The sequence below is a fragment of the Podarcis tiliguerta genome, assembly GCF_965153285.1.
Source record: "Podarcis tiliguerta genome assembly, chromosome: 2".
Lineage (NCBI taxonomy): Eukaryota > Metazoa > Chordata > Lepidosauria > Squamata > Lacertidae > Podarcis > Podarcis tiliguerta.
In genome coordinates this window covers 43,180,561-43,205,829 of record NC_139535.1, presented here as the reverse complement: position 1 = coordinate 43,205,829, position 25,269 = coordinate 43,180,561, and the positions used below count along the sequence as shown (strand labels likewise).

Below are 25,269 nucleotides of genomic sequence, written 5' to 3'. Positions count from 1 at the left end.
ACTTTGCTGTTCTGGCATCCTGAGAGTGCCACTACTCTCTCTTCTCAGGTGCTGCTACCAACCGTTGGCGTTATCTAAAACAGGGGCTGTGATGTGACTTCGCTTGGAGCCCTGGCATGTAGACTTGCTAAGCTGAAACCCAGCTATTTCTCTTTTCCTTCAAACCCATTACTAAAACAAAAGATTGGGCAGCTGTGTAGCTATCCTCAGCCCTGTCATTCCCCTGCAATCATCCACTACCCGCCGTAATGAGCAAGTGAGCTGTACATCAGCTGAGGAGGGAGGCTGACGACAGAGCCTGCAGCATACTAGATGAGAGAAATGAGGACTCTCTTGTCTTCCAAGTCAGCAGCCCATTAAAGGGCCGTGGGGGGAATCTCTAGGAAGCCACCTGACAACCCTCATGGCGTCATTTGTTCCGGAGCGGCAAAATGAAATTGCATGGACAGCATTTAATTTAATAATAATTTTAAAAAAAACAAGATTGACATGCAGTGCCCCTGCTGACTTGCTCTCAGAGTGTTTTGCATAAAATCAGTGCATTAAAGCCACATTTGAGGCCATTAAAAACCAATTTTGAAAAGGGAAACTGGGAAGGGAATATAGAAGATTCACTTAAGGGACCAATTGGGCAATGTCTAAAAGCACATGAAGAATAGTGGAGTGTCATTTTTTCTTTTTTCTTTTTGAAGGGTAAGAGGAACAATGAAAAACAATATCCTGGCATGACTTTGCTAGTCCTTACTCCTAAAAATGCACAGGGTTGCAGCCTTGTCCATAGAGCATCAGATTAGAGCTGGGGAAATTTATGAGATTCCCCCCCCCCCCGTTACCCCCTAGAAAAAGTTCACCTCACATAATTTCCCAAGAAATATTCTCTACCATTAAATTAAATTAAATGTTAGCAGCCCCCTTTTCTCTGCCCAATTCTGGGTCCAGGGCATTGTGCAGGATGCAAAATGGTGGCCACAATGTCAACATAGTTGCTTCTGCCATCATATCCAATGCCATATATATATTAGAAATTTAGGTGAAAACAGAAGAGGCTGTGTTACAGCCACTGGTAATGGTGAGCCCCACAACCACCCCCTGAAAAACCCTGCTAGGTAATTTCCTATTCCTCCACCTTGAAAAATTGAGAGAAATGGTCTCCCACCCATCGAAAAGTAGGGTGTATTATTATTGTTGTTGTTGTTGTTGTTGTTGTTGTTGTTATTTTGTACCCCACCCATCTGTCTGGGTTGCCCCAGCCACTCTGGGCAGCTTCCAGCATATATAAAAACATAGTAAAACATTAAACTTTAAAAAGCTTCTCTATACAGGGCTGCCTTCAGATGTATAGGATAATTTGGATAATTTCAAGCGGCCATTTGCACACAACTATAGGTTAGGGAGATTGTGCATCTGTGTTGACTGCTTAACAGTTTATCCTTTCAGTCCAACTCCCACTGATTAATTGGGGAAATATTTTAATTTCAGTTAAAGCTTAAGTTGATTAGTGTATTTATTAAAACTGATTAAAATTGCAGTCCTGGTTTGTGCTTGCACTTCTTGTGACCTCAGAATATCTGCATACCATTTACCGTCTGGAAATGTAATTCTTCCTTGTGTGTTGCTCTCCTTCAGAAATTCAGACAAGGGAGTAGAAGTTGCGTTCCTTGGAACTCGGACGGGTCTTTCTCGTGTCAATTTGTTTGTGGGCCCGGAACAGCTAACTAATCAGTAAGTAGTATATGGCAATGTAAGAAAGATGTACCAGAAGTAGAGAACCATGCTCATAATTTTATATAGTCCCTTCTTTCCCGTTCCTACCAGTTCTCTGCATATCTAGTTCAGATTCCATGTGCCAAAACAAAGGACACTAAAGCTCTGCTGGGCCAAGTGTGAGCTTCAGTCATTGATTTAGGAAGCCCTGAACAACTTGGAGCCTGGCTATATGAGGAGATACCTTCACCTCTTTAGACCAGACTAGCCAATATGATCTCAGAATGAGGTCCTCTTGGTTGCACTACAGTCTGCAGAAATGCATCTGGTAGCAACCAGGGAAAGCCTTCTCTGTTGCAATGCCCAATTTCTGGAGCAGTGTCCCCCTGGAAATAAGGCAGGTGCCAACCTTGTTGAGTTTTTGGCAACCCTTGGAAAGTGCACTTGCTCACCTCAGCTGGGTTTCTTTGGGTGCAGGCGTGGAGGTAAAATGCCCAGCCTTGAGAAATGTACCAGTTACTGAATTTATGATTTCATTTTCATTTATTGCAATGTGTTTTGTCTATTGCATAGTCTTTTAGCCTCCTTGGGATTTTGTTTGGAAGATGGTGTATAAATGTTTAAAAAGAAAATAAATTTGTAATTTAATTTGGGGTGTTGGAACATAACACATTGTTCATTCAATGTTCAAACGGTTTCATCCTGCCTCATCACACAAAGAATGCAGATCTGTTTTTAGCAGGTTTAATACAGCTCATATACCCCTAAAAGGCAATGAATATCTATCCCCTTGATTCCCCCCCCCCACTTTGAATCTCCCAAGAAAACTGGTTCCCCATTTGCACCCAATTCATCATGCATTGCTAGCTACAAAATCACATTTTAAGTGAGAATGCCCAGAATCTCAATACTTACTTTAAAGCATACCTAAGAAGAAGAAACCTCACCACCCCAATTACACATTGAACTCTCATGTTTTTAAAAGCACCTCCATTTCGATGTTGCTTGAAGGACTGCTCTTTGAAAAACACAAGCCCAAAGCCCTTCTGCGCACATCGATTTCTTTGGACAAAATGTTTTGTAAAATAAAATCACACGCCCCCCCCCCAAAGCCCTGAAAAGCAATGGCTCATCATTGTTTCATGCACTCCCTTTTTTCGTTTTTCTCAACACGCATGCTACTTTACTATTATTATTTGTTATTGTAGTTACTTGTCGCTTCTTACACCAAAGGGTCTCAAAGCAACCTACACAATCAAAACTGAAATAACAAAAATACAAATATTGAAACATCAATAAAACATCAGAAAAGCCTAATGTGCTTTTCTGTTACTGTTACGCTTCCTGGAAGATGTTCATTGCTTAGTTACTGGGGCTACCTACAAGCCGAGGAGGAGACAGGTTTTCCAGCTCCTGTGCCTTAGCAGCAGCTATGCTTATTCACTGCAGCATGTTTATTTTAGGTGCATTCTACCTGGGAAGGCATTGTAAACGCAGTTGTAACCAGGTGCATGTGGGGCTGCCATCCTGGTATCGAGAGGGTAGCTTACATTATTCTAGAGTTACTTTCAGGAGAACTAAAGAAAGAATGAAAGAAAACTTATGTTTTTTAAGGAGCTTAAGATGTAAAAACCAAAACCAGCAAACACATTATGTTTTCTTCTGTTTCAAGAGACTTCTTGACAGCTGGAGACAAGGAGAATATTTTCAATGCTGATCATTTCCCGCTTTGGTACAGAAGAGCCGCAGAACAGATACCAGGAAGCTTTGTCTACTCAATCCCTTTCAGTACAGGTTTGTCATTTAATTGTGCTTCAATTCATAACTAATTCATATACTCAAAACGACTTTGAGAAACATGTGAATATGTGTGGTATAAAATCTTTAAGTAAATAAAAAGAAGGAAGGAAGGAAGGAATTGCACCCATCAATCCAGATTGGTACCCAATATTTCTGCTTACTTAAAACTACAGGCAGTTAAGATTTGCAGGATTTAATTTAATATTATGCTGTAATTTCACAGTTTCTAATTGCACTGTGCACACAAAGAACTGTTGTTTAGCGTGAACACACAAATGTACTGGCTTCCAGGGCGGCAGCCACAGTCCTTGGAGCCCCTCCCCAGTCCTTTGAGCTCAGCACAATCTAGCAACTAAACTAATGTGTGGTTTAGCATGTCATCCGAATGTGGGGTCATGGTTAATCTCTCCCCTCCTTAACCAAGGTTTGTTCTTGGTTACAGATTATGGTTTAGCAGGATAGAGCTTGACTACAATCTCCAGTTCAGATGACATGCAAAGCTTATTTTAATCTGCTACTGTGAAAACATACCACCAGTTGTTTAAAAATACATAGTTAGAATCTTAATTTGAATAACTGCTTCTTTTTTTATTGTAGAAACAGCAAACAAAAGCAATGTGGTAACAGCAAGTACTGCCATTCAGCTTCTAGATGACAGAAAATCTCCAGTGGTAGCAGGTAAAAATTATTGCTCCTTTTCTATATCAATATTGTAAACAGACTTTGCTTTCTTATGCTACTTAGACTTCCTATAAAAATTCTCACTTAAAGACTGTTTTGGAAGTAAGTTCAATGAAGTGCAACTTAATGACCTAATGTCTGGACCATCGCAGGCCTCCTCACCTTAAAATGCTTGATTCTGAATGCCCTGAAGACACGAAAACCCTTCATTATAAGTTGGAAGGGGTTTAATTTGCATTAACAAGGCAGTATTTACCGAAATTTCAGTTTGGCAAATCTGAAATCACAAACCTTTCTTATTATAAATTTTAATTAACATATGTGGGCCCTTATTAGTCATACTTGTGTATGAAGTTAGCTGCAAATGTATATATTGAGAATAACAATATATACAACTGGCCTAACAGGAACATCAATGGACAACAGTACTTCTGAAGCAGCACTGGAGTTCACCAGTGTTTTCCACAAGCTATTTCATACTCAATGTCCCAACTTCCTGATGTTGTTGCCATCAGCCCCAGCCAGCATGGCCAAGAGTCAGGGTTGATGGGCGCTTATTTCTAATATTTGTTTTATTCCCTTTATTTAATTTATTGACCACCCTTCATCCAAGGATCACAGGCTGGTTTACAGGATAGAAATAAAAAACACACAATAACAAACAAAGCAATGCCTCCCCACAACACATAGTGTATAAGGCCATAGATGGTTTAATTAGCCAACGGCCTGGGAGAAGAGAAATGTTTTTGCCTGGTACCTAAAGAGATGTCACAAAGGCACCAGGTGAGCGTCTCTGGGGAGAATATTGCACAGCGGGGAGCTACTGCAGAAAAAACCCATTCTCATGTTGCCATCCTCTTACTTCCCATGGAGGGGGCACACAAAGAAGGGCCTCAGATGATGATAGTAGTCACACCCGCCCTGTGAAACACCCTCCCATCAGATGTCAAGGAAATAAACCACTATCTGACTTTTAGAAGACATCTGAAGGCAGCCCTGTACAGGGAAGATTTTAATGTTTGATGTCTTACTGTGTTTTTATTTGTTGGAAGCCACCCAGAGTGATTGGGGCAACCCAGCCAGATGGGTGGCATATAAATATATTATAACTACTACTATTACTATTACCGTTGCAGGGTCTGGGTTGGTTCATATTGGGCGAGGACGTTCTTGAGGTATTACAGTATTTAGACATTTAAGGTTTGAATTGGGCTCAGAAACTGATTGGCAGCCAGTGCAGGCAGGCCAGGTTGGGTTTAATACGCTCAAACCATCTTGACCCGGTGAACAGCTTGGCTGCTGAATTCTGCACCAGCTGAAGTTTCCGAACTGTCTTCAGAGGCAGCCCTGTACGTTGCCGTAATCTAACCTAGAGATTACTAGAGCACAGAAAACAGAAGTTAGGCTATCCCTGCCCAGGTAGCTGCGCAGCTGAGCCAGCAGCCAAAGTTGGTGGAAGGAGGTGGAGTCCAGCCATATCTGAAGAGCACCAAACTGGCTGGATCTGGGATACTCCTTATGTAATGATACAAATGTGATTAGTGAAAAAGTATCTTTAAATTGTGGTGTGAAAAGCAGTATTTTGAGTCAAACCATTCTGAAATACATCTTTGCTATTCACAAACCTTTCACTCCCCAACAGCAGTCTTTTATTCTTTGCTTCTTATGGTGTTCTCCCCTTCACACTGTAAAATTATCAATCACTGTGTAGTGAAATCCATGCAAATATGAAAGAATCCTTTCCCGTCTACAGGTTGAGATGAGGTATCTGGGCTGCTTAAAGAAAGAGAACTTGAACTTTCAAGAGTGGGACTGGGCTGGCATATTATCCTGGTGTGGGTGCACATCTTTAAGTTGGCCTGTGTCAGTCAGGTACAACAATCCACCCTCCCACCCAACTTCCAGAGTACAGGATTTCCTGGTTGCTGTTCAAGGCAAAGTAGGCGTTTTGGGTACACAAAAAGTAAAGACTTCGTATATGAGCTGGATGTATGCATAGAAATAGGGCCTGAGGCTGAAATGTTACTGGGGGCAGAGCCAATAGTTGAATAACCAAATTAGAACTTGGTTCACGTAAAACTACAATGTGAATTGTAGCAATGTTTTCGTTTTGTAATGAATAATGCCAGAACAGTAATGCTGCATTTTATTTATATCCAATATAGCCACTCTCTTCCCTGTGTGCCTTTCCCTGCTGTTTTGTTGCTGTTGATTCTTACGTTCAGTTCACTGCATTCCCACAACACTTTAAAACCACAAAAAGGAGTACAGTAGTGCACATTCTAATCATAATGAACAGCTTTTTTTCAAGCAATTTTGCCTGATGTAAACATTTTTGCAAGCTGTTTTTCCTATAATGCATTTGTGTCTTGTTTTCATACATGAATGGTTTTGGGGGGGGGGGGTGAAGAACTGCATCGCAAAATTCAGAGCAGTGTGAATTTTAAAGATAGCTGTTCAAGGAAGTGCGAATTAGTTTGTATTAAAATACAAAATGAACAGAACTTTCCTCTAACCTTACTGGTGAATAATATTTGAGTATAAGGCACCGTTGACGATAATGATATCCAAAATGTTAAGAAATGGTATGTGAAACTCAGCTGCTGTAAGTCATTTGGGCATTTGAGATGAATGTTGGCAAAGCACCCCAAGGCCAAGAAGCTTTACACACGCCTCCATGCAAGCAAGGCTGCCTTTGCCCAAGTTCTGCTCATAAACATTTGATTAGGGGTACTTGCCTTTGCTAGAGTCTCCCTTGCATGATCAAACTTTTACAACTTCTGTAGTTGGGAGCTTGCTTTCTGGGAAAACAATGCTGGTTTAGAGATTCCTTGCAGCTGTCCCGTGTGTTAAGGACTCCTGGTACATCCTTATTCTTGACCTGCCATGACACTGAGGTGGGGATTTTGGCTGCATGGAACTTTTCCACTCTCGGCATACAGTGGTGAATACCCCCAACATGTGGCTTAATTTATCAAGGCACACTTGTTGTTAAATAACTTTATTGCATGCTCTTATCACATATTAAGTATGTCCAAGCTAGGAATGTCCACTCCCACATAATTGTTTCAATCAGTGTTGTTTATGATCTGTCACAGTTCTGCTGTTATTTGTCTCACTGTCTACTAGGGCAAATGTTTTTGAAATTAATTACATAATTAACCAGTATTATTATTAAGTAATATCTCATCTTTTTCCCTGACAGGGACTCAGGTCAGCTTATTATTATGTTATCATATGTTACCATTGAATTGTTCCACACAATTCATTTCAGTGCAAAGGAAACAGAGGGCAAATTGCAGAGTGGTGGGGAGAACAATCAATTACATATCATTATGGATCCTTTGTGGGTTGAAAAGGATCACAACAGTGAATACTGATCATATTCTCTAGACTGAATTGTATTCCAGGAATGGCATGGGTATGTTAATATTGGTGATTTCTGTTCCATTTTGCATTTTTGCTGGAATTCTCTGATATCCCTAGCCCAACCACACAGCTTGAGGATCAATGCAGTCCTGATACATTTCCAGGATACACTGAAAGGATGACTTTTATTTTTGCTTCAATGCATTTTTACAACATTTTGTTGTTTTAGAGAGCTCTCCCCACAGGGAAATGCAGCAATGAATGTCTTTGCAAGTCAGAAAAATTCTAATGTGCTTCTAAGAAGATTATACAACTTTGAACCAATGAAGGAACACTTGCATATAATACATGTTTAATGTTTCAGGATGTGCTAAAGTAACATTAGACTTTTTGAATGAGAAGCATTTTGAAGAGCAGGAGATGCCACTGAGCATTAATTGCACATTAGCAGATGCTCTGGTTATCTTTCACTGAAGATAGGATGCTGACCATGTGGTCTGAATGTCATCAAACACTTTCCTTTCATAATGGGAAAGGTTACAGCAGAAAATAGTTTATTATTAGATAAACTGGCTTGTGAGAAGAACAGGTGCTCTTCACCACAATATTAGTTACTTGGAACTGTCCTCTGAGTTCTCTGAAATCTTTCTAACCCATTGGCTGCACAGAAGCTAAAACTCAGGCTCACAACCAAGTGGTTAAGTTTACCTAGGAACCTTTTGTGAGAGAGTTTGTAGAAAACTTTAGCAAAACAAACAAAACAAAGGTGTATAATCATATTGCCACTACCAACATTTTTACTGGCATTCCAAAAGAATTTTAGAACACCAATGTTGATTCTTTCCCAAGTCGTATATGGATTAGGGGTGATCAGAGGGCAGATCAGGATGTGCTAGTAGACTCCCAGCTGTTTTATTTATTAAAATTATATCCCACCCTTCCTCCCAAAGGAGCCTAGCTGTTTAACAATAGCAAAAACAAAACAGCAAATGAAGAAAGCTAATCAGGACTGGGCTTTTGTGGGAAAGGTCTATGAAATCACTTTTTCCTGAAGATACAGTCATACCTCATGTTACGTCCTTTCAGGTTATGTCCCGCGGTGACCCGGAAGTACCGGAAAGGGTTTCTTCCGGGTTTCATCGCATGCGCAGAAGCACAAAATGACGTCACACATATGCGCAGAAGTGTCAAATTGCAACCCGCGCGTGCATAGACGCGCTGCTGCAGGTTGTGCTCTTTTCATGTTGCAAACAGGTCTCCAGAACGGATCCCGTTCGCAACCAGAGGTACCACTGTATATACTTAGAATGTGTTTAGAGCCATCCTGTTCTTTCATTCTAACACCTAGCTCTGAAGTCCGCCCACTCCTGGTTTTATATGCTGTTGCTGGTTTTTCATTTCAATAGAGAAAATATGAAGAAAAGAAAGTCAGATGCCTTCTAGCTTTTGCTATCATGCTCACTATCTTTCTGAGGGTGTATCCTCTTTCTATGGCTATTTGAGATTTAATTATAGCAGTGACGTATGTACCACAAAGAAGTATCAGCTGCATTTAACAGGTGTCTTTTCATTCACTGTTGTTGGTGTCCTCTTAACACAAAGGAAAATATTCTAGCGATGCCCAACATACAGTTTTAAAGCACTGTAACCTGCTTAGTAGCTTCAGGATTCTATACGTGCCCACTTCATTCTCCAAGAAATACTGAATACAGGATCCTAAAACTGAGAAGCCGGACTAGAGCTTTTTTTTAAAAAAAACACCCACACCATATTATTTACTCTCAAATCTCTTTTTTCTTGAAGGCCTTCTTGCATTATTGATTTATTATCAACTTTGACACTAGTTTATATAATCTATTTCTTCCAGTCTAAAATCTATTTTGATAGATTTTTCCAACAAAAACATGGAAAACAATTTCATTTACAAGCATGAATAATCCTTTGCAACAGTATCCACTCTATTGGAGATTTTCTTTGAGTGCTGTGGGGCTTCAAGGGAAGTGTAAGGGGAAATGCAGTGCATCACAAACAAAATTGAGTCTATGCTACCTTTTTCAATCAAGAAATATATTTACTTGTTACTTTAGAATGCAATCCACTCAACATTTTAATCGTTATATTAAACATTGTAATGGGAAATGGCGAAAGTGTCAGAAACATGTTGCCCATTCCACTCCAGTGTTGGATCTTTCTGTAGAAGCAGAAGAAGTGAGCCATAGATGAGAAAATTCAATGGGGCCCCATTGACTGTATAGTTGTTGTTGTTTAGTCGTTCAGTCGTGTCCGACTCTTCGTGACCCCATGGACCAGAGCACGCCAGGCACTTCTGTCTTCCACTGCCACCCGCAGTTTGGTCAGATTCATGTTTGTAGCTTCGAGAACACTGTCTAGCCATCTCGTCCTCTGCCGTCCCCTTCTCCTTCTGCCCTCCATCTTTCCCAACATCAGGGTCTTTTCCAGTGAGTCTTCTCTTCTCATGAGGTGGCCAAAGTATTGGAGCCTCAGCTTCACGACCTGTCCTTCCAGTGAGCACTCAGGGCTGATTTCCTTAAGAATGGATGCATTTGATCTTCTTGCAGTCCATGGGACTCTCAAGAGTCTCCTCCAGCACCATAATTCAAAAGCGTCAATTCTTCGGCGATCAGCCTTCTTTATGGTCCAGCTCTCACTTCCATACATCACTACTGGGAAAACCATAGCTTTTACTATACAGACCTTTGTTGGCAAGGTGATGTCTCTGCTTTTTAAAATGCTATCTAGGTTTGCCATTGCTTTCCTCCCAAGAAGCAGGCGTCTCTTAATTTCGTGGCTGCTGTCACCATCTGCAGTGATCATGGAGCCCAAGAAAGTAAAATCTCTCACTGCCTCCATTTCCTCCCCTTCTATTTGCCAGGTAAAATAACTATAACTTTTTCGAAAAGGATGAAATTTGCAGGTATATTAGCTGCTAGTGAGTGGGTGATGCCTGCAATATTTCAGACAAATATTTCAGACAAATAGGTTAAAGAATATTTTGTGTAGTCACCTTTACTTTTCCATTTTAGGGTATACCTATAGCTTATTTTCTTTGCAAATGAGGGGGTGAAGTCTGCCAAAATTTCACACAGATTAGTGCAACAGCGCTTGTGCACAGACTCCTAGGACCCAAGGCACTTTGACCCGCCCCCCAATGTATTTTTTGAGGGAGCCAGAGCCCCCACTGTTCGGAGGGTGAACATGGAACTGGGCATGGTACAGCACTCCCATGTTTTCTGGAGCAATTTGAATGAAAATAGCATGCTTCATAGAGGTACCTGGTAATAAACAACCTTCTACGTAGGATAGATGCAAGAATTAGGAAGTATGCTGAATGATAAACAGGTTGAGACTTGTGTGTTTTCTGCTCGGTTGGCACCAGCTGAAAAGCTGAGTTCTTTCTACATCCCTTCCAGAAGCACTGAGATTGAAAGTTTTTTTTAAAAGAGCCCTGGTAAAACTATTCACTGGTTGGAAGCTAGAGGTGTCTACCAAGAACTATAGCAATTCTATTTCCTCCCCACTCCCCGCATCCCCAGTCCTTAAAGATAGAGTTTAGGGGTAATATCCTAGTCTCTGTTTGTCTGGGTTGTCTGAATGCCCATCCTAGCTGAAACAGTATAAACCTAAATGATGCAGGCTAAAACTAGACATGATTATCATAATTAATGTGCTACTTTTTTGTTATGTAAATAGCAGCTGTGGAAGAGTTCAACTCTTTCCTTCACACAATCCTGACAGAAATCTCCTCAGTGAGACTGCTTTTTGGATTTCAAGGGAAAATCAAATTGGAGACTTGACTTGGAAAAAATATATCTTCCAAGAGGTGATTTTTGTCAGGACTTCGATTGTGTCTGAAAGAGAGTTAAACAAGGCTGATTAGGCTTCCCCATGACTGCTATTTGCATAGCAAATATGTGCACATCAATTGCATTCACAATCAGTATCACATCTGGTTTCCTCCTGAGTCTCTATGTTTTCTTCCTGGGGGATGGTGGATGTCTCTCTAATTTTGTGTTATACCACACTCCTCATGGCAGCCATTTTATGCTAAGCCATGCGCCCTTGGCAGCTATTTTGTAACTGGCATCCCCAGCGCACTCAAAATGGAAAATGTGCCCACTAGTACAAAAAAAGTTAGTGATCTCTGGTATATAAATGGCATGAGAACATAATCTTTATCTTATCTTAAAAATTACAAATGAACAACAAGTCTGTTCATAATATATAGCTTCTGGAACCAAAATGGCATAGGCAACTTCTCTTGGGAAGATGTTAAAGGAATAACAACCATTAAATGTTTCTAAATCGATATAGAATAAAATGTATTTCCATTCTAAGTTTCAGATTCTAGATAACTGCTTTTGATATTTTTATTTGAGACATAAAATTAAATGAGCCCATGCAGATAATTTCAGCATTTAGGAGCAGATGTTCACACCAGTGCTTTGCAAATTAAGGGCATTCCAGTAGGGATTCCTGCTATTTGGTACCCAATGAGTATCTAAAAATAACCTGCAATGCATTTGAAAATTACTTGCAAGCATTTGTGGAAGATAATTTGTGGTTCTCACAGAATATATAGCAAATGGTGCCTTTCATCTAACTACATTAGGCATAAAATGCCCCAAGTTTCAAAACGCTAGCTTTGCATTTGTTAATTTAAATGATTAGATTTATATTTTTCCACGTCTGAAATGTCTGCCGGCACCTGCAGTGTTAATAAGCATGTTGCTGCAACTAGTTGTTTGTGGACTAAAATGCTACACATAGGCTTAAAGGTAAAGGTAAAGGGACCCCTGACAGTTAAGCCCAGTCGCGGACGACTCTGGGGTTGCGGCGCTCATCTCGCTTTACTGGCCGAGGGAGCCGGCGTACAGCTTCCGGGTCATGTAGCCAGCATGACTAAGCCGCTTCTGGCGAACCAGACCACCACACGGAAACGCCGTTTACCTTCCCGCCGGAGTGGTACCTATTTATCTACTTGCACTTTGACGTGCTTTCGAACTGCTAGGTTGGCAGGAGCAGGGACCGAACAATGGGAGCTCACCTCATTGTGGGGATTCGAACCGCGACCTTTCGATCAGAACACATTAAATATTTCTATGTAATGTAATGTGCAGATGATTTTAAATGTACCAAGTCAAAAAGGGCACACTGATGCCCAGAATGGGAGTACTGAGACAGGGGACACACAAGATGAGTCACAGATACTCCAGAGCTGGGATGCAGTAGGCTGCACCTTCATTGCTATTGTACAGACATCTAGCCAATTTGGCAATTCCAAGACTGTGACCAAGTGAGGTGAGATGCAACTCAGTGCTTATGCTGATAAGACCAGCCTTGAGAGAGATAACAGCCTCACCTGAACTCTGCTTTGCTACACCACCCTTTAGGGCCTCCTCCAGGGAGGAGTGGTGCTGCTGGTATAAAAACTCAAATGTGTTTTTGCAGTGTACATGGTTCTCCCTCCTTTTGTTTTACCCTCACAACAATTCAGTGAGGTAGGTTAGGTGAAGAAACAGAAGCTGGCCTAAGTTAGGATTGCCATACATCTGGAATTTCCTGGACATATCCTGAATACTGCAGTCGGCAGCAGTGTCTGGGTGGAAAATGGTAAAATGTCTGGGAAAATCCGGATGTACGGCAGCCCATGTCAGCAGTGCCATTTTTCCAATTTTCCATAAAAATAGCTCAAAATAAGCTATCTCTTTTTGTCAAAGAAGCCCAACAACTTTAGTCAAAACTTTGCCCCCCCCCCCCAAAAAAAACCGTCCGAATTTTCACTGCTTGAAATATGGCAAACCTACCTAAGGGCACCAAGCAAACCTAATGGCTGAGTGGGTGTGTCAAATCATTTTGGCTCAAAAAAAGAAAAAGGAAAAAAATTGTTATTGTTGCTGGATCAGGCCAATGGTCTATCTAGCCTACCATCCTGTGATCACATTGGCCAACCAGATGCCTATGGGAAGCCCACGAGCAGGATTTGAGTGGAAGAGCACCTGTGGTTTCCAGAACCTGCTATTCTGAAGCATTGCTGCCTTTTCCCATCAAAATTGCTTTTTCCACCACTGTTGCACGCTGGGTCAATAACTTCATCAAGCCATGTGTTATGATCCCAAGGTTTTAGTCCTGGTCCGTCACCGCCAGTTCTGACTCCATGAGTGTATTTGTTGGGGTACTAATACATGACCACAACAAATGAATACTGCAGTTTGAACTATTTAAATCTTGAATTTATCCAAGCATGAGTATCTGAACAGAATTGCTATGAATCTTAAATCACTTTTTACTCCCTCCACTTAACATAGTATTAGAGCCCTAAGATCAGCACATGAGAGACCTACAGCAGGGGTCAGCAAAATTTTTCAGCAGGGGGCCGGTCCACTGTCCCTCATACTTTGTGAGGGGGCGGACAATTTTTTTTGGAAGGGATGAACAAATTCCTATGCCCCACAAATAACCCAGAGATGCATTTTAAATAAAAGCGCACATTCTACTCATGTAAAAACACGCTGATTCCTGGACCGTCCGCAGGCCGGATTTAGAAGGCGATTGGGCCAGATCCAGCCCCTGGGCCTTAGTTTGGCTACCCATGACCTACAATAACACCTTGTTTGCAATTCATGAAACTTGAGTTCTTTGTGTAGTTAATTGGCAGAGGTGGATTTAGGGCAGCACAACTGGTTCTACTTCACTGGGCATATATACTGGGGGCACCACAGGGCATCAGACCTACGACATATTGAATTGAGCAGAAAGGAAAATGAGAGGCGGGGGAGTACCGAATTTTGATCTGGCACGTGGCGCTGCTGAAATTTGAAAGTCTCCCTGGCACTGGAGGACTGTAGGGCTATTGTACCTTTAACAGGTATGTGGCAGGTAGATATTAAATAGAGTAAGTCTTTTGGAGTATAGAACTACAATTAGGAGGAAAGCTTCACTGGTTGACATTCCATCAGTTGGACAACTTATTACTGGCTTTATTTTTGGCACTCCACCTCCACCTGCAAAAGAGGGTACAAATCTGCAAGTGACAATTGAATATACTTTGTTATGCAAATGTGTGTCTTTGGCAAGTGCAGCTGATTGCCCAATCTACATATGGTATACCAGTGGCCAGAAATATCTTGCTGGCACCACTGTAGTTATATGCAAACAGTTTTGAATGTGGAAAATCAAAATGTAAGAGTAACTAATAAATCAGCCATATTCCGACTTTACTCAGCTTGTTGGGCAAGGGGAGTAGTATATGTTTCTGAAACCCCATAACAATCAGTAACTCAAGCCAATGACCTCTCAAACGACTCTTTTCCCTCAAGACTCCTTTTCTCCTTGCCAGAGGAGTTCTTTTCACGGTGGTACTTTGCAGTGATTGCAGCATAAGCACAGCCATACACAGCGGCAGCCAACATCATGAGACATACAATCCCACAGACCACTCCAGTTATTACTACAGTGGCAATTGCATGACGCAAGCTAACAGGCCGTGGCTTTGGTTTCGGTTCACAGTGTGACCGGCTGCTGTCTCCTCCGTGTTCATTGTGATGGGCAAGCTTTGGAGAACTTTTGTGCTCAGAAGTATAGTGAAGAGCATTGGCCTGGTGGACATCGGAAGCTGTAGGAGGGCAGATTCCATACAATTCATAAGGAATTCTCAGGAGGTCTTTTCCCTTCCGATGATCAGGCGCTGAACAGATGATACTGTCACTAATTCCTCCTGAAAAGAAGGAGCATTTGTCAAGCTCTTGCTCACTCAGAAGAACCAACCAAACACCCACTAACTAAAGTAATGAAGAAACTGATTTTTCTCCTGTATAAAAATGACAACCATCTTCTATGCTGGTTGGTTTACAGTTAAATTACAACAATGGAAAAACCTCATATTAGTGTGTAGTTTTGTTAGTCATTTGTGAAACTTAAGCTTTCCTTTCATTCATAGATGCTATTGGAAAACAGTCCAACCAAGGAAAACAAATGGTCATAATAAGGTTGTAAATGGGGGGGGGGGGAATACACCATTGGCTTGACGCCCAACATTACCGTGATTAAAGCCAACATGGAGGAAGTTTAAAATGGCCACCATATAGTAACACTGTTTTGGAAACCATGGTTAAATAGATGCTGAGCAGAGACAAAAGCAAATTAGGTCCTATTTTAATGTGAGAATGATCAGATGTTTTCCATTCAGTGTCAGAGAGTTGGCCTGATCTGAGTGATGGCATGCCACAAAACAACAGTTGTTGTGAAGGAAGTGAAAGGTCTGGGACCAAGAGGGTCTATGTGCTTTTGGTGGAAATTGAGAGCAGAGACAAAGAGCTCAGGAAGCAAAGAGGCTGAGGGAAGTTTCAGTAGCAAGACGAGCCAGGAGATAGGACCAGGACGTAGGGGCCCAGAAGATACAATGGCTAAAGAGGAGAGAATAAACAGAGATGAACTGAGGGTAGGAGATAGTTAACGGGTAGGAAATACTACACTTTCTTTGACTGCACTTTATATTTAAACAACTGTATGTATAAGATCGCAGAGAAATTAGTTTTGGATTGACTTTACATTGGTTTCTAGGGTTCTGGTTTCTTTTTCCAGGGACAAAAATGTTATCACACATGTCTTCAATCACTTGAGGAGTGAATTTCAGTCTGAGCATACAAAGGGGTGGGTGGGAAGAATCTCCTATTTTTTCCATTTTATTGTTTCTGTTTATAAGTATACATATAGGTATAAAATGAAGTGAGCAAAAAGTATGGACACAGAAGTTACAGATATAAAAGTTATATAGTAGTAAAATTGATGTAATATGTCTGTTGCCTTTTGCTATCCCAAGAGTTATTGAATGCGAGCCATTTTTCAACAAATCTGCTTTCTGTCTGCCTTCTTTAACTTGTATATAAAAGGCCCTCCTTGCATATTCAAACAATGTTCGCTCCCATTCTCTCAGACTTGGAATTTAGTCAGATCTGCAGTATTTTGTATGTAGAATTCATGCTGCAATGACTGTAAGATTTTATGTGATTTTTGTTTTTAAAAATGCTATGATGCCCTTCAGTGTAATATAAATATTCTCAGAGCTCACTCCTATGCATGTTTTTTTTCAGGAAGAAGGCACACTAAGTTGAGTGGAACTCACTCCCAATAAAGTGTGCATAGGATTGCACCCCAAGACTCTTACCAGAGAGTAAACACCATTGAGCTGAATGGGATTTAATTTTGATTGCTTAGGATTGTTCTGTACAACTGCAGCCCTAAACGCATTATGTAGGAGTTGAACTTAGTGGAAATTACTTGTGCATTAAAATGGATACGATTGGGCTGCAGTTTACCTCACGTTGATGGAATTAGGTAGGAAAGAATAATGGAGACTCAAAATTCAGTCATAATCTTGTAAGAAGATTATTCCGTTGTCCAGCAAATAATTACAATGGGATTGTCCACCACAACTGCTGATGAATGGCTTGGAAAAAACAATAGAAGAATCATATAAGGCTGTAATTCCATGCTGTAATTCCACAGTAGCCTGGAAATAAGCCCAATTGGACTCACTGTAATGTGCATCTGAGTAGAACATGCACAACAGTGGTTGGGAGGATCTTTTTGCTGGGATACTGCCAGGAAGATGGGGGCATCAGGCAGGCCCCCAGCTGGCTCCAGCCACCGGCCGGCAGCCAGTCTCCCTTGGAACAGCATCAATGAGCAACACGAGCCTCAGATACGCTTAGAGACCCGTGCACGCTCTATTAGCAGAATGCATAAATCTTCTCACAGCCAAAGAGGCAGACAGAGAAATGTGTAAGCATAATGTACATCATTTTATTCAGCATAGTTTAGGAACAGAGGAAAACATGTCTGCTTCCCTTCGTCTCCAGCAAAACAGCAGTAACACAAAAGCTATATACAAACGGAAGTTCCCAGCAAGTGCTGGAAGTAAACAGGCATGTGACATACAATAGTCAAGGGAACCTTTTAAGGTCGAAAGGAACTATATCCTAACACTTTTTCACTCCATGGGTGAGATCCTTATCCGGTTCTGCTTCATGGGCCAAATTTGACAGGTGGGCAGTGTGGCTGTTTTGTATTCTGACAATGGGTGTTAATGTTGCCAGAAAGATGCCATGTGATTAAATTGTATTTCCTGGGACAAAAATATAGCTTCTCCCACAAGCAGAAAGGTTCCTCCTTTGAAACACTGCTTACCACATTTTGTAGTAAGTGAAGGACTACATATTATTATCTAACTCCCCCCCACCCCATCCCCACTGTCCTCCATTGCATCCATCCTCAGCAATTATCTAACTGCACAACTGGACATTTGCACACCAGGCTAAAACTTTTTGTTCTAGTGTACCTTTAGCATAGGTAATATTCAGATTGTTATGCTGTTTTACTTGTGTGTGTGGGTTTTTTTTAAGGTGGACATTTCATTCTTCTTATTTTTGTTTGTGTGTGTGTGTATGTGCCCATCCATCCATTTGGGGGATATAAAGGTAGGGCAGATTATTTAGTGGATCTGGGAGAGGATTGGGCATCATTATCAGTTTGCTTTATGCAAGTATTACAAGAAAACTGCTAGTGAAATGAAAAATTGTTGGTGGAATATACAACATGTGTTTTTCCCAGATAGCATTGATAGTAACTTGATTTCTATTCATGTTACAAATGTATGCAGATTAGAACGGTGCAAAGATGGGAAAAGCAAAAAGGGTTCTTAATTTGTCTTGGAAAGCTTCTTTCCTCGAGATAAATTTATGAAGTTATTCTTCAAACTTAACAGTTAAGTTATATTCATTCATTATGTTCTTTTGCTTATAAGAAGATGTCTGTATGGAGCATGACTCCAGCAATATATCCTAGGATGGAAAGAAATTACTTAGTAATATTTTAACCGTTCAAGGCTCTTGGAAAGTGATGACCACCTTGGGAGTATATTTTATCCAGTACTCAAATTCTGAAATAATAATAATATTTTTATTATTTATACCCCACCCATCAGGCTGGGTTCCTCCAGGAAAAGCAGGAGGTGTAAAGAAACCCACAAGCTCCATCCCCCAATTCTCTCTTCTACATTTTAGCTTAATCGTGATCTCATGTAGTCAGTAGCTAAGGTGTCCATCACATAAGGTAAGAAAGCTGGACTCCTCTAGTTTCATTCCTCAGCCTGCTAACTAGGAAGTTTACTTCTGAATAAATATTTTGAGTACAGAACTGCATGATGTATTGCTCCATGATCAATATATCTGTTCTTACTACTACTAGTTTGAAACCATGCTGAATTTTGGAAAGATGACAGCAGTGTCTCCACTTGTTTCCTTTGTAACGGGTATGCTCTTATTTGTGTTAGAAGTGGTTGAATTGATTGAGTTGAAACATGTGTATTGAATTGCAGCTATATGAATTGCTTCACATAAAACATCCTGAAGTGATTCAACAATAAAAACATCAACAACAAATACACACATTTATAACATTTCAAGAACATAAGAGCCTGCTGGATCAGGGCAAGGCCCATCTAGCCCAGCCTCCTGTTCTCACAGTGGCCAACCAGATGCCTCTGAGAAACCTGCAAGCATAGCATGAGCGCAAGAACTGTGGTTTCCAGCAACTGGCATTCAGAAGCATTACTGTCTATGACCAATGGGGCCGAGCAGAGCCTTAATGACTAGTATCCATTGATAGTCTTATCATCCATGAATTCATTTAATTCAGTACAGATTGGGATAAAAACCAATGAATTGATGTTAGTTGTTGATTAATGTAGATACAAAGCTCTCTCTCAAGATTCTAAAACTTAGGGTCGCCTAAAGACACTGATATGAAATGACAAATAAATAAATAAATTGCTGCCATGATGGCCCCTGGCTCCATGTTTACAGGAAGAAGAAGAAGAAGAAGTTTGGATTTGATATCCCGCCTTTCACTCCCTTTAAGGAGTCTCAAAGTGGCTAACATTCTCCTTTCCCTTCCTCCCCCACAACAAACACTCTGTGAGGTGAGTGGGGCTGAGAGACTTCAGAGAAGTGTGACTGGCCCAAGGTCACCCAGCAGCTGCATGTGGAGGAGCGGAGACGCGAACCCGGTTCCCCAGATTACGAGACTACCGCTCTTAACTACTACACCATACTGGAAAGGTATAGTTTACAGAAAAGGTCCCAATACTAGCTGCTGCGGGGACAAACAACTGTTCAGAAACATCAGGAAAGCATCTAGCAGGTCACCATTACCAACAAAAGATCAGGGTCAACAGATCTTTCGCCTGATCCAGCAAAGCTCTTACGTTGTGGCTTCAGTATATATAACATAAGTGAATGGTCCAGACTTCCCAACATGCTCTTACAGTGTGCAAGTAGCTGCCTTGTCAACAATTTGTTAAAGCCATGTATGTACTACTAAACGTAATATGAACCCTCTCAATAAGCAGAAGTCATAGAAACTGCTGTATAGAGTTAAGAATGTTGTAATGTATGATATCGGCAACCCTAACCATCATCACTTATTGCTATATTTAAACCTTGTTACACAGTATCAAGTGTAGGAAGTGTATAGGCTATACAGTAAATTCTACATCAGGAAGTCATCCATACTCAGCGACTCCCCCCACCAAATCCATTTTCCATGTTATTAGATGCTCCCTTGAATTAAAACTTCAATAAATAGCGAAGGTGAGATATGTCTTAATGACATTTGCTGGATGTACAGTATATATGTAACAGAGAAAAATTACTTACCTCTATATAAAAAACTTTCCAGCCACAACTTAAGGCCAAAGACTTGACAATTGCATTGCCAGAAGTTACCCTTAAACAGAACAACTTTCAGGTTTGGGAGCGATTCCAACAGAAGTCTGTCTACTTTCTGAAGTTTATTATGTTTCATAGACAATAAAGTTATGTTCCCTGTATTTTTTCCCAGAGTTCCAGGCATACTTAATATATTGTTGGAGGATAAATCCAGCTCTTTTAGGCGTGAAAGCGAACTAAAAGTTTTGTTGTCTACATATTCAATGAAGTTCTTCGTTAGGTTTAGTATCTGTAGATGTTGCAGTTCTTTGAATGTGCCAGGCAACAGACCCGTGATAGAGTTATTAGATAAATCCAGGATTTTGAGGGCCAGAGTGTCAACAAAAGCACTTTGACTGATTTTCTGAATGCGATTATTTGACAACAGCAATATTTGAGTTTCAGCAGGTAAATGTGAAGGAACTTCAACAAGCCCTCGATTCCTGCAGTCCACTGTCTTTAAAAAGCGATTACACAGACATTTTGGAGGACAGCCACTCAGCACATCTGTTAGCAAGATGACACTTGAAATCAAAAGCAATGAACCTATGCAATAAGAAAAGAAGTATCAGTGTTACATTCTGCATCTTGTGATGGCAGTTAGTATATTGAAGATATGTACAGAGTAAGTTTGCATATTTGAATAGCAGGATGAACTGTAGTTATAGTCATAAAATCCTCATGTCATGCATATCAGCAATTTTCTCAAATATACAGTATCTAAATGAACCAAGTTTCCATGGGTTGTTGCCAATGCTAGTCCTACTCAAAGTAGACCAATTGAAATTAATGACCATGGATAGTTTAGATCCATTAAATTCAAAGGGTTAACTCAAAGCTTTGTTGGGGAGAATCCTAAAACTTTGTCAGAAGTGCAAATGTGCCCTATGAATTTTACACCCAGCATAGTAAATGAATTCCACTGACAGCATGGAGGGAGCTAGAAAACATTCAACAGACTATTTTCAGTGGAGTGTAATTGTAATTTTATTTTTATCAGCATTAATGGTTTGGTCAAGCCTCATAATAAAACAGCAGGTCCAACTACTGCTTAAGGAATTTTTCATCCATGTTACTTATTCACTGATGAGCCTCGCATTGGCTGCTCCCTTGGAGACACTAAGACCATGGTTATGAAAAACACTTAAACCAGTGGTTAACTTTAAGACTATGAGTGGCCTCGTTTACTTCAGCAAGTCTTTCTCAGCTTCTTACATTTTGTCATGTGATCTGTAGTCACCCCGATCTACAGCATTCTTAACCGTTTAGAAACTTTCCAGCCTTCTAGAGCTTCCTTGTTAAGTTCTATGAATTCCTTTCCAGTGGCTCCCCAGCTTGCACATTTAAATGAATGAGATAGCCAACATGCATTAGCAATCTAGACAATATGCACATTTGAGTGAACTGAGTCCGGTGTGTTGAGCAAGTGTCTGGGATGCTTTTCTAGATCAAACATCAAAAAAATAAAACCAGAGGGTTGTATCCAATGGTAGTCCTATTCTCAACAGATCCATGCAAGTGAATAGACCCGACTAAGTTTCATTAATTTCAGTGAGTCTGTTGCTTTTTTGTACTGTACACCGTACAATAACTAGTAACTCTTATTTGAACAAATGTTCTTAAACATCTCTATTGCTGTTATTATCTATAGTTCTATTAATTCTATTACCAGTATTTCATATTATGGTTCACTTGTTCGTGTCTATAATCCATAAGCATTCTCCAGTATCTTAAATGTCTCCCTTCTTTGAAACAGTGAATGAAGTTCACACAGTTCCTTACAATGGCACAAACAATATAATGAGTACTATTTTTTTATAAATAATATTTCTCAGACAGCATTCTTTGTATGTATGCACACAGTAAAAGCAATCATATACCAGGCAATGATAGCTAAGAGCCATATGTCCAGATTGATAAAAGCTTTCCGTCTCCTTTCATGAATGGTCCCTGAGGCAGATCAGTAGTATCTCTTATTTCTAAGCAGGAGTCTTAAGGGCTTGAGTCTTGTGTACATTTATTTTGGGGTAAATCCCAATGAAATCAGAGGGACTTTCCACTTGGCAAACATGCACAAGGTTTAGCTTCAAGACAAATAGTATTGAAATATTCAGGAAAAGTCGCTGAATGTAGAACTTAAATTTCCTAAAAGATACAGATATTCAAGAGCCTTTGATTTCATAACCAAGCATGTCAGCCTTCATATGAAGCCATTCACTTTTTGAGATTACAGTTTATCTTGTACATAATTTCTCAAACTTCATTGCCAAAAATAGTGTTTGAAGTCCCCTTACAAATATTTGAACTGACCCTACAAATGTCTGATTACGGTTTCTGAATGTTGCATTCATATAAGGAAGATAGGAGATGCATTTTGAATCAGCATGCTTAGCATGCAACAATTTGCTTTGAGTCCACACAAAAAATTGTGGTTTATTGATTTGTCTGGATTTTAAAGCATAGTTTATTTGCAAAGTAATACCCCTTCACAATACGTCTACATAAAAGTATATCTTACCTTTCATGGCTGTTCTCTTGTCGAGCTTGCAGGTCTCAGTTCAAGTTTTATATGAAGCAATAACTCTCTGTAGCAAAGTTGCTTCACTGCTGCATATGCATTATTGCACTTATTCAGAAAACACAACTGTAGCTGCCATAGGACCTCCAGCTAATCACAGCTTTATAAATGCTGGTTAGTTCCCCCACCCCATTCAATCATGTTTCCTTTCAGATTCATTGACTGCTCGTTTGCTACCCACAGAGATTTCCTATGCCTCTCTTATTAAATCAACAGGCCTTGCAGAGTGTCTGTCAACTTGTGCTAGACAGCTGCAACACAGAAATCATGACCTAATAGCCTAGCCTTTTCAATTATTTAATCTACCTCAAATCCAAGGCACAAAAAATAAAGCTGACTTTTTAAATCCCATGTAGTTCTTGATTTCTGTTGGATTGTTAGCCATGCTTTGTCAATCCGTTCAAAATCAGATGACTCTGAACTTGCGTTCCCGCCGTCCTTGGCTGTGATTGGAGGCAATGGGGTGTGTAATCTCAGTACAAGGAGGCCTTCATCTTGATTACATGGTTTTGACCGTGCACTTGTTTACTGTTCTGGGGCTTATACTTTAGATTTCCCTAGGGATTAGCCGTGCTGACAGGATTTTATTGTAAAGGGGGAAAACAAATTTTTGAAGGAAAAAAAAATGCCCAAGAACTTCAGACATTCAAAATATGAATCCTCTCTTTTTCCCCAAACAAGAATGAACAACCTTAACTGATATATGGATTAGCTTTATGCTGCAGTTGTGGGTATAGTGACTTGTGCCACTGCTGCTGAACATGCCTGACATAACTCATCATCGCTTTCACTTATGAGGTTAGGTTGCCATTGAGGGAACGGGAGGAAAACACCCTCCTTCTTCCTCCTAACTCCCTACCAAACCTCTGAATAAGTGCTTGGGTCACATAAAGAACAGGACCAGCCCCTAATACAAAAATGCTAGAAACACTTTCTCCACTGGTGAATGGGGTGGGGTTGGGTGCCCAGAGGGCTCTCAAGGTGTGGGGTGGGAAGAATTGTGGCCCAATGGATCCAGTCATTTCTCTTAATTCTTAATATAATACTTCCTTCTACAGTCCCACAGCTTCACGTTTCCAGTGAAATCTGGCTGCCATTTTCACAGAAGATTCAGCAGAGTGCTAAAATGAAACTGATATTTACATAACAGGTGTGTTTTATAGGAGATTTGCCTGGGCCTGCCAGGTCCATTAGTCTTCCCTAATTCACCAGATGTAAAATTCACAGTCCACCATACTCTAAGGAAATGAGAAGTGAAAGGGGGGAATCCATTTTTTAAAGAAATCCTGATTGGCTGGCTATCTGCTTGGCCAATCAGAAGTGGGTAAGGGGGTGGCCCACCAGGGGCTAGCACTCCTTTTTGCATTTCCTTGGAGCAGTCCTGGTGTGTTTCTGGTGGGAGAGAGTGATTGTTGAGGCTCCCATTTTGACCAGTAGAGCCCGCAATCCAGAGCCCCTTGGTCAGGTAAGTGCAGCAGTGGGGTGGCAATGGGTAGGGCTGAGCAAGTCGGAGCTGCTTGTTGCTGCCACCATTGCTGGGCCTGACTTTGCAAGGTGCAGGGTGCAATCTACCACAGTGCCTAGTGGATCAGGGCCTTCAGATGCTTTACTCTACTGAAATGGACTGAGTAGTCTGAGCAGGGAATCTATCAAACACACCCTTTGCAGGTCTCCCATTTATTTCCTTGTCTGCGGAATGGTGCAGCAATAAAACTGCTACCACATTTGCAAAGCTAAGCAGGGTCTGGTATGGTTTCAAGCTGGATGGGAGACTGTGTGTTGAGATTCCTGCACTGCAGGAGGTTGGACTAGATGACCCTCAGGGTCGCTTCCAACTGTACAATTCTATGACTCTATAATGGTTCTAGTCTGGATTATTGCAAAACACAATTAGAAACTATTGGTAGCTAATTAAGATATAGTTTATATTTTAGTATTTCAGAGCTGATAGAAAGACTAGTCACCAATACTGCATGCACTTCCATCAGAAAAAAATTCTTTTCTGTTGTCCCTCCTCTTTTCTCTGAGGTGCTGCATCTGGTACCAGATCTGATGACGCTAAGGGAAAGTGGGCCAAGCTGAACATGGGCTGGGACATTGCATTCACTCAATATGATTTCTCATCCAAATGTTTGTTCTGCTATTGTAGCATCTGCTAGAGTTTAGCTCATAATGCTCTTGACGAGTGATATGTTGCGAACACTGAAGGGCAAATGACTCTGCTGGAATCCTGTGAATGTAGACTGTGTGGCACTCAAGCTGGGCTTCAAACCCCCCTGTTTCCTAAAATGGGTATGCACTTCAAGGTCAATACATCACTGGCATTGTACTGTGTGGATTCCTACTGTCCTA

At 40.8% G+C, this 25,269-nt stretch overlaps 2 protein-coding genes and 1 long non-coding RNA gene across 6 annotated transcripts in view; 2 read left to right on the top strand and 1 right to left on the bottom strand.

Annotated features, from left to right (window-relative positions):
• Positions 1-25,269, top strand: part of CACNA2D3 (calcium voltage-gated channel auxiliary subunit alpha2delta 3) — a 480,742-nt gene that overhangs the window by 378,960 nt on the left and 76,513 nt on the right. For all 3 annotated transcript variants that reach the window (XR_014506519.1, XM_083420935.1, XM_083420934.1), the window contains 3 exons: positions 1,627-1,722; positions 3,377-3,498; positions 4,102-4,182. Coding sequence is in view for 2 of the 3 variants with exons in the window: in XM_083420935.1 (XP_083277061.1) it covers positions 1,627-1,722; positions 3,377-3,498; positions 4,102-4,182 (299 nt within the window). In the remaining variant the exon portion in view is untranslated. The remainder of the gene's footprint in view (positions 1-1,626; positions 1,723-3,376; positions 3,499-4,101; positions 4,183-25,269) is intronic.
• Positions 8,899-13,328, top strand: LOC310668714. The gene is made up of 2 exons (XR_014506811.1): positions 8,899-9,808; positions 10,448-13,328. It is a non-coding gene; the product is annotated as an uncharacterized lncRNA (long non-coding RNA).
• Positions 14,013-23,489, bottom strand: LRTM1 (leucine rich repeats and transmembrane domains 1). Of its 2 annotated transcripts, none has more exons than XM_083421736.1 (3): positions 22,858-23,489; positions 20,289-20,885; positions 14,013-15,289 (listed from the first exon to the last, which is right to left on the bottom strand). In XM_083421736.1, exons 1-3 carry the CDS (start codon positions 22,862-22,864, stop codon positions 14,853-14,855), a joined length of 1,041 nt encoding a protein of 346 aa, XP_083277862.1. In that variant the 5' UTR covers positions 22,865-23,489; the 3' UTR covers positions 14,013-14,852. The 2 variants fall into 2 exon arrangements, with proteins under 2 accessions (XP_083277862.1, XP_083277861.1); XM_083421735.1 differs by lacking the exon at positions 22,858-23,489 and adding an exon at positions 21,555-21,826.